The following is a 16,947-nucleotide window of genomic DNA, read 5'->3' as shown; positions in this document are numbered from 1 at the left end:
CAGACTTGTTCAACTCCAGCTTCGACAGATACATCACGTAGTTGTATAATTTGCCGTATGGTTACATAATGCGGGGCGGAAATGGGTAAATTTTTTTAGGGGGAATCCTCCAAACTGGCGCACGTAGTGATGCATTTAAGTGGTTTTGGTTTCTTCAAGTCGAGCATTAGATGGCACAAGGCAAACAGAATTCAGGAAAGTGTCAAAGTAGGTCATTTGTAGTCTCAGGACATTGCATTTCATAGCCGCGTAAATGCTCTTCCCGCCTAGGCAAGAGTCACGTCTACGGTTGTAAAGTGGATCCCAATGTGTCTCATTCAAAGCAAGTGAGCGAGTCGCAACTCGGTGATTACTCTTTTTTCGATCAATCAAGTTTTCAAACCTTATCGTTACACTACACTATGTAATCGCAAAACTCCGCCTTTAAACGATTTCAGCCTTAATTTGCCAATTCACTGAAACGTTGAATATCACCCACAAAGGTAGCGGTTCGAAAAATAATTACAAGGATTGTCATTCGTCTCGTCTCCCTTTTTTTATGTACGTAAGGGCTTTTCTTATGTACGTAGAAAACCCCGAAATGGACAACTCGCCAAAATGGGTTTTTTTTCATCAAAGTAAGCGGTCAGATAACAAGCAATACGCTGGGGAAGTAAGGTGAGGTATTTTTATTGAGAAATTGACGTATTTGTTCATTCCTTAGAGCGTTTGTACATATTCCCATACAAACTCTTATAATTCCGCCATGACTGTTATTGCGCAAGATGATCATATCACAGCTTGGGCCAGCTGTGGGTGGAATCAAATTTTTCTTACACAGCTGCTCATTTATGTTTTACTCATTTCGCGTTCTGAAATGCTTTTTACTCAGAGGCAACACTCTCGTGCTCAAAACCAATTTTCAAAGAGGCAACTTTCCCATCGACGGGCCTGTCATGCAAAACAGGGCGCATGGCTGGGAACCAACCTCAGAGAAAATGACACCTTGTGAAGGAATAATCAGGGAAGACACTATCATGTACCTGATGCTTGAAGGAGGGATATTGCTGAAATGTTGGTGTTAAAACAATTAAAGGTAATTACGTCGGCTTCGACTGCTGTGTACAGACATGTATCTGACTTGATCTTAATGGGTTTCCCTCCCGAGTCCCTAAAAAGTCATCAACTGTTATGTAACTTTGCAGTATAAATTCAGTCCATTGTTATGAAATTACGTAATAAGAAGCGGCGAACTTAACTTCTTGAAGGTGTTGACAGTGATAGGAAATTCTCACTATTCCATAGAAATATGAATTTCATTCATGAGGTTGAAAGGTTAGTTATCAACGAAAGAGTCGACCGAAATATTGTCTGAACTAAAATGGGAAAATGACTGTTGGGTGACACATGCATCGTTGAAATACAAACTATGGGTTGGCGAAATATATCAGAAGCAGTGTACTCGAATGTTGAAAGTCGCCTCCGAGATTTACTTGTTCTTTCATTGGCCTAAATTCGCTAAAATTTCCGAATTTTGTGATCATTAATTTTCAGTAGCATGGGATTACATAATTTCCAAGCTTGATAAAGCTCCAGTTGTGGAAACTTCTCAGATTTTGTTTTGATCGCTTACAATCATGATTTCAGCTTGAACGCACTGTTTAGAAACTGTTACCTGGGCTTAGAACATAAGAAGAAGACTCAATATCTACACATCTCATTTCAACGAGAAAATCACGGATCGTTCTTAATTTTTTTTTATTATCACACAGCCATTTTGTGGATCTCCGCCTCGTCAAGACCAACCACGATAAGGAAGGTTTGAAGTTTAACCGCAAGAAAATGCCGTGGCAGGAATCTTAGAAGTTTGAGGAGTACAAAGGAATCATAACCATCGTGAATTGTCAATATCGACATGACTACCGCACGTACGTGAGGCGAGTACAGAGCACCATTTCAACCTTAATTGAATGTTGGTTTGTGTAGTTATTAATTTTATTTTATTTCTGGTTAGGGCTCCCCACAGTTTAGCTTCTGTTCTGTTGTCTTTTGGCTACATTTCTGTTATTACCAAAAGGAAGAAAACATTCACCTTTAAAACCTACCCGAACAAAACATATTGTCAAATGGAAACGCGAGGGCGTTTGTTTATGAGAGGTTTGAGTAAAGACAGATGATCTCGATTTTTGAGGCAAGAACAACCGAACAAACTAAAAATAATTTTTTTAATAGAAAAGAATAACAATTTTTAGTTAAGTTTTTCATAATTATTAACTTTTCCGTTGCATTTTCGTTCTAATAGCCAGGAAAATGCTAGGAAGCTATATTTAAATATTTCAGTTACATAATACTACACGGAATAAAATTATATAACATGGGGCGGGATCCGTTTTTTCACACCTTTACAGAATACTAATAACCAGGAAAATGCTATGGACCTTAATTTAAATATTTTTATGAGAAAAAAAAGGCAAAATATACATCGCGTACTTGACTAAAAGGTTTGGTTTAGTGTCCTACAGTTACATAATAGTACACGGAGTAAAATTATATAACATGGGGCGGGATCCGTTTTTTCACACCTTTACAGAATACTAATAACCAGGAAACTGCTATGGACCTATATTTAAATATTTCTATGAGAAAAAAACAAGGCAAAACATACATCGCGTACTTGACTGAAAGGTTTGGTTTAGTTTCTTACAGTTACATAATAGTACACGGAGTAAAATTATATAACATGGGGCGGGATCCGTTTTTTCACACCTTTAATTCTTTTTTATAGCAAAAATTTAAAATTTAACATCATACTCATCAGTTTGTTGCTTTGCTAAATTCTTTTTTAGAATTTACTATTGAATGTGTCAGTGAGTCAAATAAAACAAGTGCTCGATAGAAAAAAAAAACATTTTTCTCTCATATAAACTGAGCGAGAATTATATTTCTTGCGGCATCTTAATTACTTTTGCCTAAAGTCTTTAAATTGTCCGTCATATGTACTACACTCAACACACATTTTAGCTCGATATATGTGAAAATGCGAAAATTTATCGCCGATATTCATGTTTATAAAATGTATTTTAAAGGGATATCCCAGGCAAAATGATGTTATGTAGAGCAAATTTTGTAGTCTCATCTTTGGTTCTGTTGCATCGTTTCAAAAGATTATTAACAGTCTGTATTCTCTTGATTCGTTCACAATTATTCGCGACTGTGTTTGTTCCTTTCAGGCTCGTTAATTCTTTTTGTTTAACCAGCACGCATGGTAAACTGTTGATTAGATGTTTTTTTCCATTTTGATCTTGTTACCTCGTTCGGTGGCCTTATAGTGTATATTTCACTCATTTTGTGTACATTTTGTGTGCCAAGATTCGTATCACCTTAATAAAGTAAATTCACAAATTCCCCGCTTCGGCCAATAATATTCTAAGATTTCGAACAAGAAAAAACCTTGAGTATGAAAAAGAGGATATTACACGGCCGCGCAAAGATAAGAAATTTGTCTACCGTGTGAAAATATCACTTTTCGCGTGAAATCTTATAATTACTTGGTATTCTATTGGTGTTTTGTATCAGAGTTTTCGTTGAGAGATTTTATTCTGTATTCGATACAAATCTCGCTCTGTCTCTACTTTTAGCTTGGCACCCGCTTTTAACCGAAGTGCAAAAGTTAAAGCCTGAATTTTAAAAGAATGAAAACTAATTAGACGCAACCATATTTTTACTCATGATCGAATTATTACATTTTTATATCTCCAGTTTTACTGTCATAATGTCATATTGTATTGCTTTTAATGAGAATTTCTTTATTTTATGTTTGGTACAAACATGTTCTTTTTTTCGCCGTGGTTCCTTGAATGTGCAGAATACTCTAGACGAAAACTTCTGAATAAAATTTCTGCTTTGGAAGATCCTTTTCAATACTTCCAATTTAAATCGAGATGTAATACTTTCGGTCTGTGTAAGAGCGGTCCAGGGCATTCCGAATCGGAACAAAGTTTTCCCTCAAACTTTGCCCAATAAATTATCTTTGGTAGCAAGTAAATAAAACCACGTTAGTTTATCCAAATACGTTACAATAAATTATATCACACCGTATCACACCGCATGCAGCAAAAAAAATATTTTGTATTCTTGAAGTGTGTTTCATGTAAGGTATATAAAAAGCATTTGAATTTTGATATTCGTTTAATCAGAGGTTCGTCATAATTTACTAAAAAACACTCGTTTGACAGCTTTCTGAAATTGGCCAAAAGTACTGCTTCTTTTTTGTTCTCAAGTCCAGATCAGACCATCAACATCTCCGCTTGATCTCTTCTAATAAGATGTTTGGCAGCAGATAAATATCAAAACATCTTGCACTTATTATTTTTCTTCGCCCTGGGCAACTTTCAGCGATTTTGCTAGCGTGACAGACAATTATCAAATTAGTTCATTGAGCAAACTCCGACTGTTTTACATAAGTAGCTCAATAAACTAAGAGTTAAACGAGACTTGCCTATAAGTTGAAGTTTGATGGTAATTCTATTGAGTCATCATGAGGTGCTAGTCACATGAGATTATGCAATCCAATCCCAGAAATCAACTTTAAAAGGCGAACAAATCTTAAATAGGGTGGGTTTATTACATAAGCAAGTAAGGATGGGCATGTGATCCATGGCACCTTATGATGACTCAATAGAATTACCATCAAACTTCAACTTCTGCCAAATTCTCATGTTCTTGGGTTTTCTTTTGTAATACTTTACAAAGGTGCTGTGTCTTGACCAACCAGCAGTTCGGAGAATGGCATCAAGAGGTACCTTAGCAAGTGTAGCCGCACTGGTTGATGATGCCCTAACACTATAAGGTTTAAAACGACTAATGTCAATACCAGCCAGACCTAAAAGTGCTCTTAATCTAACGAGATATAGTACTCTTACTAGCTGCTTTTTATGGTTTAACATATGTAACAAATAGACTTGTAATACCCTTACGAAGGTGTTTGGTACGTTCCAAATATTCTTTTACAATAAAAACAACACACAGACTAGCATCTAAAGGATAACCTGGGAACTCCAGCTCATGTTCACGTGTACCAGGTTTGGTTTGCTTAAGTTTGTCTCCAATTGAGAACTTCCAACAACATGCTCCAAACGTTCAGGAATTGGAGAGTTTGGCACCTCTCTGTTTAGCAATGGATTCCTCTTCGCCTTATTGGTACGAATCACTCATTTCCTTTCTTTCACACCTTTAATTCTTAAGGAAATGCCTTAAGCAGTAGTGTTCACTACTGCTCAAGTAGTAACACTGCAGTTATGAACACTACTGCACAAGCAGTGTTCATTACTGCGAAGTTCGCTTTCATATTAACGTCTTTCTCCGCAGTTCAAAGATATGACTTTCCAATATTCACAGTCGTTAATTCACCACTTCACGGGTTTATTTTGATCCAACATAATGACCAGTCCCCAGCTGGCATGTTAGCTCAGTTGGTAGAGCACTGCACCGGTATCGCAGAAGGTCATGGGTTCAAATCCCTAATAGGCCTGAATTTTTTCAGGCCCTATTTACACTACTGTTCAAGAAGTGTTTACTACTGCTAAGATCGCTTTCAAATTCACGTCTTTATCAGTAGTTCAAACATATGCCTTAACTTTAGTAATCACAGCTTACTGGTGTCTTGCCTGTATTAAGGATCTCGAGGTAGCTGCCTTTTGGGTAAGTTAATTGCAAGACACACTGAAAGATATATCGGTTTGTATTAATTCAGTTTTTGTTGATATTTTATAAACTACAAAACAGATGTCCCTGGTGCTAAAACAGTTAGCCCGTGTACAAGGCTCTCGGCGAAAAGCTTGAAGCAAACATCCGAGTGAAGAGACACGATGTCTTTCTCTCGCGTGACTTCTCGCTCGCACGTGCTAGTTTTAATCACTCGCGCCCAGTTGACTGAGAGCATGTTGCCCGGCTTGTGTGTAAACATTCATCTAAAACTTAGATCTTTTATCGAAGGCCAGGCAGAGATGCTGCTCTACAAATGTTCAAACTAGCCATGAGCTCACCTATTAGACCAATGTCTTCCAGGCCATCACATAACATCAATGATGAAATGTGGACTCCTTCAGCTGTGTTGGCGCTTGACGAAAGCATATATAGAAATACAGGATTTCAGACCGGCGAGGGGAAATGTCCAAGATCCAGTTCAAGTCTTCAATGCATGCATTGATAGCCTTGCCGATGCTATACAAAAGCTCAGAATTACACATTTAGAATCCCAAGTAGATTGTTGTGAAAAATGCTCCTTTCCTGAAAAATCTGGATTTGTTAAAAAAGCTGGGGAAGCGTGCCAGCTGGTGTGCAATGTCATGGCTCCACGAGATGGTAAAGCGTTATTCCTGGCGGTCGTGGACCATGAACAGAAGTGCAAGACATCTATCGATGTTGGCCTTCAAACCCTTATGGTCGCCTATCAGAATGTTCCCACAAAATCAGTTAAGACTTAAATACTGAGTATTGATGCTGACAGATTCTCAGCCAACGAGTTAAATACATACATCAGACATTTGAAAACCCCTCCGATAGACAAGAAAAGAGAACAGGAGCACAGGCGAAGAGTGAGGAGCCTGGAGTGTCTACTGAAAAAATCCAGCGTCACAGAATCCGTAAACAACGTAACAACGTCAGCTGGACCACTTCTTAGAGTTCACTATGAGGCTATATTACTATCAAGACCAGCCTACGGTACTCGCACCATCAAACATGAGAACGGTTAAGAGTTTTTCATACCTAACGTGGTGCGCACAGTGGTTAAATGCACCATTATTAATCAATACATGAACCATTGCAAAGATGTGGAGAATACTAGAAGTTCAAAAGGCCACAGAGGAAATCCGATTAAATTATAGACGAACTGGAACGCATGGGAGTAGAACAGGATTGGTGTAAAGAAGTTGGCAAGAGGCTTCAGGAGAGCAAGTTGTATTTCAAGACTACATACCGTAATCATTGCACAAAGGATGATAGCAAATGTGCCGATCACTGTAGGGTCTTTGCACTGAGCTATGTTGTTGACACTGACTTTCAGAGAGTATGCAGTCACAACGCTGTCAGTGTTATTAGCCACAAGGGGAGGTGTGTGGATTGTGAGAAGCTGGAGAGTGTTCTTGAAGTAGTAAGAGATGCTACTTCTGGGTACACAATGCAGTTGCAGTTCTTTGAAGTGAGATGGAGTATTTGTAGTAGTTGACTGGGCAATGAAGCTCATAGCGATGAAGTTCTGGGAAAAGCAAGCAGAATGGTTTACCTAGAGGGGAATCAATTGGTATGTGAATAGCGTTGTTGTAAGACAGGAGGAAAGCCTAGAAGTAACCTGCTACGTATACCTTCTTAACTGCTGTAAAGAAGACTGGTTTTCAGTGCTTTCGGTCCTTGAAAATTTCTGTCACCATGAAGTTAAAAAATTTAGAAATAAAAAAGCCCTTTCTAAGAGGTTGCAGCAGGTTGCTATCAGAACAGTACGCTGGTACTGAAGAAAAGAAAAGTAAAGAAAATTTTTTGAGCTCTCCATAGTCAAAGCTGCAAAAGGCCCTTTTTTTGACCTCTTGCGACATCGAAAACTTCAATATTTGAAAAGCCCGGTCCTCGTACCACACTGCAAAAATCTTTTGTATTCTTAAACTGTGTGATATGTAAGGTGTATAAAAAGCATTTCAATTTGATTTTCGTTTATTCAGGGGTTCGTCATAATTCATTTAAAAACTCTTGTTGGAAAGCTTTCTGAAACTGATCAAAAGTACTTTCTTTCTTGTTTGATATTGCTCAAGTCCAGATCAGACCATCAAAAACTCCGCTTGATGTCATCTAATAAGATGTTTGAAAGCAGAAAAATATAAAAAATCTGGAATTTATTAGTTTTCTTCGCCCTGCTCACTTCAAACACTCAGTGATTTAATTAGAGTGACAGCCAATTATCAAATTAGTTCATTGAGCAAATTCCGAGCGTTTTAAGAGGTTGTCTCTCTTATTTCCACCCGGTCAATTTCGCGTCAAAAATAATTTGCCTGAAGCTCTGTCAACAGAAAGACTTTACCTAGAAAAGAACTAAATTAGATTTGGTTTGATTCGAAATAATTTTTTGACTGCATTAGGGGCCATAATTATTTCCCAGGTTGACGACTCTATCCTACACAGCCGTTAATTTTAGACCTTTATAGGCAAAAATATGCAAAAACCCCTGTACGTTTTCGATTTTTCAAAAGTTATGACCGTTTGAATCAGCACGTGTACGAGCATTCGCGATTTTTTCGCCTACACCAAAATCGAACCACAAGGCAGATTTCGTCATAAATACAGCTAACCTTCGTTGCATCTTGAGTCTATGTGAAATTTCAGATATTCCTCGCTCCCCAAACTGATGAACTTTATGATAACTCCAGCAATTAACTCCAAACTTCAGCGGTCGGCATCTATGGATACTCTTCTTTGACTCGTTGTTGCGTACTATACTCCAAAACTAAAGCCATGTTTCGCGCTTAATGTCCTGTTGAAACATTGGATTGCAGCTGCATTCTCTTCAAGAATCAGTCAAAGAACTCCTCTTGTAAGTCTATGTGTCGAAGTTTGGGGGCTAAAATTTGAAATTTAAAGCTGAACGATTGCTCTATCGCGCATAACAGAGGTCCGCATCAACCACTGCGGGTGAACCCGCTGACCCTTTTTTTTTTCTGGAAGGCTTGCAAGTGTAGTATGGCATGCAAGTGCTTTTTTGAAAAAGAGAGGCTTTAGTCTGTAGCGAGTCTTCAGCGAGGTTGATAAAGCTTTCAGAATGTAGAGGTGATGTCAATGATCATCTACAAGCATGTCACCTAGGTCAGCTTGGAAGAACAGTACAAGAATATGAGCTTATCATTAACAGGTCAGGGTTGCCACACGACCTTTCCCCTGATCAACTTGAAGAACTTTGGATCTGCGAAAAGCATAGAGGAAACATGGGTAAAAACTGGCAACCACGTCGCACTTGCCAGTACCCGCTGCACAACGGCCGGAAAAAGCAGCTAAATACTAGAAATGCAGTTCATCTCGACATGTCAAGGGAAATTAACACTGTCTTTGCAGAACTCGTTCCAACAGGTTCCCGTTAGTGATTTTTATGTAAATTCTAGCTTACTAACCAGGTATTGTCCTGAAATGTGGGGCAGGGTTTAAATTAAGATGATATCTACACCTATATTGAGGTGCGGTAAATGTCAGTATTCAGTATTTTGGAAATTGATTAACATTTGTGATTTCTTCCGAAGATACGTACCGTGATGCCACATGGAGGCCATGTGGCAGCTAGTGCAAGTTAAGAACAAGTCTCTGTAAGAATCAAACATCTTGGGAAATAAAAAATTTTCAACCCTTCTTCAAATTTTGCATGCAGTTAGGAACTCAGGGGGATGCACAAAAATGCCCTTCTTAAAGGTCGCAGCACTCTTGTTGCCACGGCAACAGCGACTGCTTGTTCGAGGCCTGGGGCCTCATTCTCATACAAAAACGTCGCAAAAAAAGAGTGAAATGTTTATTTCTCTATCTCAAGCTAAATACAACATTACAAATTGGCACTTCTACCATACATAGTAACATCATTCTTCTTCACATTGATTCATTCAATTTTCCCCGGGAGTGAATGAGAACACACCAATAGATAATTAATCTCGGTACAGTTTCGGTCATTTTTGTTGTGGGGTAAAACAGGGAAAACGTTTATCTGAATTTCTCCAAAAGTACACCGATTCTGGAACTGAAACTATCCACCTAGCTTGTTATAATATTCTAGTTTTTAAATATGTAAAAATCTCTGCAGACCTGCCTCTGCTTTTTATAGGGGCAATTCGGGAACGACGCTCCAAAATCACGTATTGCATAATTTGGCGATATTTACATCTAATGTTCTCAACAACAAATGTTTCAGAAAAATGAAACATTCATGGCTTTGAAAGAATGTTATCTTATGAGCAATATCCCAAAGAGAAATTTCGCCTCTGGTTGACATCTTTTAAAAAAAAAATTGATCAACCTTCATGGAGGACTACTCGACGTAACTACAAACATATGCCTCAAATCGTGTGCATATCATCCGGATTCCAAGTGCTGCACCTTCTTTCATAGGAATTTGAGCTATCCGAAGTCCTCTGAAGATATACTTTTATACTTGTATGTCATTTAAAACATGTTGAAGTCGGCTGAACTACACGAAACTATCCTCACACCGGTCATTTGTCCTAAACATGTACATTGTCACGATGGCGTTACGCTGTATTTCTCTATGAAGTTTCCATCGGTCGCCCCAAAGAAGACGAAAAATGGATATTTTTAGATATATCAGCAGAATTCTGCGCATTCTCAGTAAAAACAACCAAAAAGAAACGTACTCGAACGTTATATTGGCTTGGAACCTTGAGATTTATTTCTCTTGAAAATAAAATGCTATTGAAAGTGCTTACAAAATTACAAAGGAACTATTTTTGGTGTCGCTTGGACCGAGAAAAACAGATTTGAAATAATTAATGCTGTCACTGATGAATCAACGGTTACAATCTTCTCAGTTATTAGCTTGATAATCTCTACAGACCAACTTTATTGGACCGAACGATCTCCTTTTTCTTCCTGATGAGCCGGCCACCTCAGTGGAAAATTAAAAAGACCTTTGACTTCTTCTCGTGTAAATCACAGGGAGATTGCGTTATTTTCATCTTTCTTTAAGCTTGTAAAAGATACCCGGGAGAAAAGTATGGAAAATAATGGTGATGAAATCGCTGTTATTTTTCCTGAAGGACATGGAGCAATCCAGGGGAGTTTCGTTCAAGTGACAAGTTGCAATTTACGTGTGGCTAATAAGTTGTTTGAAAGTTGGTTTTCATTTGTCTGAAACGTTTGTTGTTGAGAGCATTAGATGTAAACATTGGCAAATTATGCAGTATCTGATTTTGAGCTTTTTTCGCGAATTGCCCCTGTAGAAAGTAGAGGCAAGTCCGCAGAGATTTTTGCATATTTAAAAACTAGAATATTACAACCAGCTAGGTGGGTAGTTTCAGTTCCAGAATCGGTGTACTTTTGGAGAAATTCAGATAACCGTTTTCCCTGTTTTACCCCATAACAAAAATGACCGAAACTGTACCGAGATGAATAATCTATTGATGTCTTCACATTCACTCAAAGGGAAAATGAAATATATCGAAGTGAAGACAAATCATGTTACTGTGTATGGTAGAAGTGCCAATTTGTAATGTTGTATCAAGCTTGAGATAGAGAAATAAACATTTCACTCTTTTTTTGCGACGTTTTTGCATGAAAATGAAGCCTCAGGCCTCGAACAAGCAGTCGCTGTTACCATGGCAACAAGAGTGCTGCGACATTAAAAAGGGCATTTTTGTGCATCTAACTGCATCTGAGTGCCTAACTGCATACAAAATTTCAAGGAGGGTTGAAAATTTTCATTTCCCAAGATATTTTGTTCTTACAGAGACTTGTTCTTAATAGAGTTATCTGTATATTTTTAACCGGGTACCCATATGACCTTTTGCTTGTCATCAGTGGTATAAAATAAGGTTTCTTTTCCGTCAGAACCTTCAATTTTTGCCCACTGCACGGAATGAACACTATACTTAGAATGTTTCTTCTTAGTCATTTTTGCTGTTCCCAAAAATGTGTGCAAAATGATAGAGATTTGATTCATTCAGCTGACACGTTCTTTTAAGTTATGGCGCCTGCAGGTTTTTTCAATCAAAAGTCGCGCGCGTAACATACCGGAATTGACAATTCGTCGTAAAATCGCACGAACCTTAGAATGAGTGCAGGCAACTTTGACTTCTGGCGAGATGAAGTGGATGGTTCAAAGGACCCCCTGATATTTTTTTCAGGACTACAACTGAGATTAAAGAGATCCGATCAAACGGATTGTGGTTTTAGTATAGGTACATGAATGTCTTATGACACACAGGAAATGAGCAAAATTCGTGTCTCAAAAAAGCAAAATCGATCGGACCGCTCTTACAGAGACACTCTTAAAGTGTCTAAACTACTTGGACCTTGCACATCTAGTAGCGTAACGGAAACCACGAGCACTAGCAGTGAACTTTTGGAAGGTGAAGGCAGTGTGCGTGGAATGTTAGATCAGTTGAATTCTGGAATGTTCTTGAATTGCAATGTAAGCGTTAATTTTAACTGCAAAGAATGATGATTGTAATCCTGGAAGTCAATAAACATTTGTTCGAGTACTGCATTCTTTTGGAAATTGATTTCCAAACACACGTGTTTGGATATCCTAACACGTGTGTTTGGATATCTAATCACGCGTGTTTGGATCTGTTCTTTACCGGATACCAAGAAGTATCCATGTGACTCAAATGAGGCCTTGTACATTATTACTGAGTTTGAGAAAACATGTTCGCATACTCGCAATGTTTTTAAAGACTGGAAGACAAATTTCTTATCTCCGTGCGGCCATGTAATATCTATTTCATAATCGAGGTTTTTGTCTTGTTCGAAATTTTAAAATCTTATTGGCCAAAGCGAAGAATTTGTGAATTGACATTATTAAGGTGATACGAATCTTGGCTCAACAATGCAGGTCATCTCGCTCAATTAGTCCAGTAAGGGAAGAGTTTATTCATGGAGAACTACATGAATCAATTTAGTGTTTACGTGTAGGAAGTTTTAAGTTTCTTCAACTCACATAATTTTTCCTTAGGGAAGTGTCTGGAGGTCGAAAAGTGAAGTGTTTTCAGGGATAGCTGAGCTGCAATTTTCTTTTTGGCACCAATTCTCATATATCTTCTTTCAGATTTGAATGATTTATAAAGTTGAAGTCAAAATTATGTAATCATCATAGGTCAACGTAAGAAAAATCTGGACCTTGACAACTGTGAAGCGAACTTTACGCACTCTCTGCAAGCAACGAATAATAAAAGCAGGGATTTGGTTCGTTTCCTTTCATAACTCCTCATAATCAATCGAAAGTTAAAAGACATGTAAAACCGACAAACAATTGAGGTTGAAAACGCTCTTCTTTATTCATCTCATGTTGTTGTACAAGAGAGACTCACAGTGATAGGGACTCCCCAGTAATCCTCAAACCTCGAGGATTCTTGCCACGGCATGTTCTTCCAGTTGAAACTTCAAACCTTTTTTATCAAGGTTGGTTTTTACAAGGCGAAGATCCACAAAATGGCTCGGTGGCATCTCGTGTATCAACTTCTTGGCTCTGGAGGAAAAAAAAATCAATAATGATCCGTGATTTTTTCGCTGAAATAGGAAGTATAGATATTGAGTCATGTACTTCGACGCCCTGGTAACCACAAAGATGAAGACAGTTTCCGAACAGCGCGTTCGAGTTGTAATTATGATCGTAAGCAATCAGAATAATTTCAGAGAAATGTCCATAAATGGATCTTTATTCAGCTTTGCAGTTTTGTAATCCGATGCTGTTGAAAAGTTATGATCACAAAACTCGGAAATTTAAGCGAATTTGGCGAATGAAAAAAACGTGCAAACCTCGGAGGTGACTCTAGACTGTCGGGTGCACTGCTTCTGAATATATGAGTTATGTTCGCCGCTTCTTATTACGTAATTTCATAACAATGGACTGAATTTATACTGTAAAGTTACATAACAGAGGGTGACTATTTAGGGACTCGGGAGGGAAACCCATTAAGATCAAGTCAGATACATGTCTGTACACAGCAGTCGAAGCCAAAGTAATTACCTGTAATTGTTTTCATATCGACATTTCAGCATTTTCCCTCCTTCGACCAAAAGGTACATGATAGTGTCTCCCTTGATTGTTCCATCACAAGGAGTCATTTTCTCCGAGGTTGGTTCCCAGCCAAGCGTCTTGTTTTGCATGACAGGCCCGTCGATGGGAAAGTTGCCTCCTTGGAAATTGGTCTTGTGCACAAGAGTGTTGCCTTTGAGGCTGTCAAAGTAGAAAGCATTTCAGAACGCAAAATGAATAAAACATACATTTTGAGTCCACCTTACGAGGTAAAAATATTTTAATGGAATAAAAACCTCTAAATCAACAGGTTAGATTACTATGTTGAAAGAAAAATTAGCCTGAAAGGAAGAAAGTGACGAATGTAAAAAAATTAGGTCAATTTGTATAAACTGAGTTTTGCCTAATTAGTTTTGAAAAGCAAGCAGTCAAGAGAAAAATATTTTCTATTTGGAGAGGGACTTAACCCGCCTTTTCTATTAGCCATGTAAACTACAATTCACTTACACATTTTGAATGAGACATATTAAAATCTGCTTCGCAAAGTCGAGCAACGAGCACTGTTACCGCCTAAGAGGTGTGTCCTGCAATTCAATCAAATCTATGGTACACCTCTTTGGTTTGCCAAATTTATACAGTGTCACTCAACCCAAAAAGGCAATGATCAATTATATGTCTCACGCGCCGGATAACGTGAACACAGATTTATACCCTTTTCCGACAGTTGTGTAATCTTTTAAGCTTGACTGGGAATTATTTTTGCCGGAAATAACAACGTTTTATGTGACCTGTTTTCATAACGACCTAGCAAAGCACGAAGGTTCAATATGGCATAAACAGACACTAAATATACCTAACATCAGTTATTAATGTTATTAAAGAAGTATTACTGACTGTTTTTTTTCTTTTTCCGAAATGGAACTCGATGGAACCGAGCGATTCCACAGTTCTGGCCTGCAAGACTGGCAGAGTAAGTTTCAAGGCTAATCAGTTATGTTACTATAACCTTAAGTTGCTCCTAGGTATCGAAAAATTTCGATTATCATCTGCCTAAGAGAGACAATCAGATTGTGACATAAGCGATTGTCGCTTAAGTAACACGCTTTTGAGGAAGATTCCCCTTTTCTTTCTTACAATTGTTTTCTATCTTTGACAGTTTTAACAGTAAATTCAAACGAAGAGTTAAAAAAGGAAAGAAACGAACTAAGAAAGCTTTCAACGCCCGCGTGCGTTTCAAGCGTTTCCGGCGAGCTACCGCTGGCAGTTATTTTTAAAACTTATTGTAATAATCTCAAGCGAACCCCTTATTTGGGACAGAGGATTCCTTAACAACTTTGCCAGATGTCGCCGAATATTACGTAATTCTAATACTGCATAAGGAAATATTATAATGATAATAACAGTTTATTAAACTCTCTTGCAGTAACTTACTGAATTAACAAGTTATAATACAATGAAAACTTAAAAACTTGAAAACTTGCAAGCTTTTTTTATATATGTAGTCAACATTACTATTCCACTTAAGGTCGCCATCGATAAATATTCCTAGAATCTTGTAAGTCGATATATGTTCTATACCGTTGTTGTCTACAACTAATGGTCTTCGAGTAAAGTTAGGATATGACATAAAGTTAATTAACATCTTTTTACATTTAATTGGGTTTAGTCTCATGTTGTGATACAGAAAAATTGTTAATGTCAGAGACGGTCGAATTGGGCAGACTGATAGAGTTCTTGAGTAGTATTTCTATGGCAGACGTGTCATCCACAAACTTGACTCTCGGGTGCAAATCAGCCAAAAGGTTGTTTGTCATTATTGTGAAAACTAAGTATCATTCCTAATTAAATTACCTGAGGCACACCTCCCTTGAGGAATTTCCAATCTGAAAATGTTGCACCTATTCTTACGGCCTGCTGTCTGTCTGTTAGCAACGCAGAAATCCAATTTATGAGCGCGGGATGAACCTGTAATTCGCAACTTAGTCAACTAGATCAAAGCCTTTCGAAAGGTCAGCGAAGAAGACCCGGGCTCCTAGATCAGCACAAGTTACTGCCTCGTAAATGGCTTCTAACACGAATAGAAGAGCATGTGTTATCGAGTGACCTGTAGGCGCAAACTGTCGGGGGTCGATTTTCCATTTTTCCATAATATTGCATGAGGTAATATTGCATACCTTGTCATGTAACGCGCAAACTGTCGCGGGTCGATTTTTCCATTTTTCCATAATATTGCATAAGGTTATGTAACTTTTAAGGTGCCTCCGTAAAGTTTTAACCTGTTTATGACGCACGCAGCGGCGTTGTGTTTTCATGCATAATTTGTATTCTCTTCTGCCTTTGAGATCACTAAAAGTTACCATATACAATAAACAAGGGTCGGACTGTTATTTTATTCAGTTAAAATTAAAAAAACGGTTTTTGTTCTTTAGCTAAAACACAACAAAGTAAAGATACCCACTAGCGGTAATCTTGCTTAATTTGAGTTGAATTTTCTCCAAGTGACATTGGTTAAATTCTTCAACAATTTCCCCAAACGTGAAGTTTGTCGTGCTGATCATTTTGAAGTCGAAAGTCGGTTACAAAGGCAGTTTCTTCGCTGGTAACACATCTTGATTCCTGCCTCAAACTTAAAATTAATTGACAATAGGAAAGGGACAAATATGTTAAACGCTCCTCCACATCTTTAGGAATTCTACTGATGGAAACACGATGAATCCCATTCAGATGATCTCTCTTCTTTCTTCCAAAACGTTTCGTCATAAAATAGAACTTCGTCAAGATCGATATCTAAGCATTCGTAAACTTTTGAAACTGTTGTCTTTTGCTACCTTACCCCAGTATCTTCTCTTCTGTCGACCTCTTTTTCAGGCACAGAAGACCTTTGGATATCACGAGTATCGTTGCTTGATACCCAAGAGTCTACTTATCCAAAAACTGTATCCTTTTATACACATTTTTAAATTACAATTGTGTGATCGTGTCATACATACGTACCTACACTTTATTTCAAGTCGAATTATCTGAGCAGCTCTATTGAGCTAATATCTTCGAGAAAGAAAAATATTTAAATCAATTAAATATTCATTCATTAAAACTACTACTGAAAGTTCATTTTCTTTTTCTTTTTAGCTGTCTTAAAATCTTTAAATGATGTCATTGTTCTCATACTGTCTGAGAGCGAATTGTCGATCCGCCATGTTTGTTTTCTATGTTGACGCCTTATGCTCTCGTCC

At 37.9% G+C, this 16,947-nt stretch overlaps 1 protein-coding gene and 1 long non-coding RNA gene across 2 annotated transcripts; one reads left to right on the top strand and one right to left on the bottom strand.

The window, feature by feature from the left end:
* Nucleotides 1-227: 227 nt before the first annotated feature.
* Nucleotides 228-3,161, top strand: LOC149051128 (uncharacterized). Its single transcript, XR_016183275.1, has 3 exons — nucleotides 228-657; nucleotides 872-1,075; nucleotides 1,752-3,161. It is a non-coding gene; the product is annotated as an uncharacterized LOC149051128 (long non-coding RNA).
* Nucleotides 3,162-12,988: 9,827 nt separating this feature from the next.
* LOC149051127 (GFP-like fluorescent chromoprotein amFP486) lies at nucleotides 12,989-13,942 on the bottom strand. The gene is made up of 2 exons (XM_089196061.1): nucleotides 13,706-13,942; nucleotides 12,989-13,204 (listed from the first exon to the last, which is right to left on the bottom strand). Exons 1-2 carry the CDS (start codon nucleotides 13,843-13,845, stop codon nucleotides 13,072-13,074), a joined length of 273 nt encoding a protein of 90 aa, XP_089052187.1. The 5' UTR covers nucleotides 13,846-13,942; the 3' UTR covers nucleotides 12,989-13,071.
* Nucleotides 13,943-16,947: the final 3,005 nt, after the last annotated feature.

Source organism: Pocillopora damicornis, chromosome 2 (genome assembly GCF_964200805.1).
Source record: "Pocillopora damicornis chromosome 2, jaPocDami1.2, whole genome shotgun sequence".
Taxonomy (NCBI): Eukaryota; Metazoa; Cnidaria; class Anthozoa; order Scleractinia; family Pocilloporidae; genus Pocillopora; species Pocillopora damicornis.
This window is presented reverse-complemented; position numbering and strand designations above follow the sequence as displayed.

Coding starts and splice junctions, on each gene's coding strand:
- LOC149051127 (XM_089196061.1), bottom strand. CDS start 13,845: ATGCAAAACAAGACGCTTGGCTGGGAACCAACCTCGGAGAAAATGACT. Junction 13,205..13,705: donor CGATATGAAAACAATTACAG/GTAATTACTTTG, acceptor TTTTTCCTCCAG/AGCCAAGAAGTTGATACACG.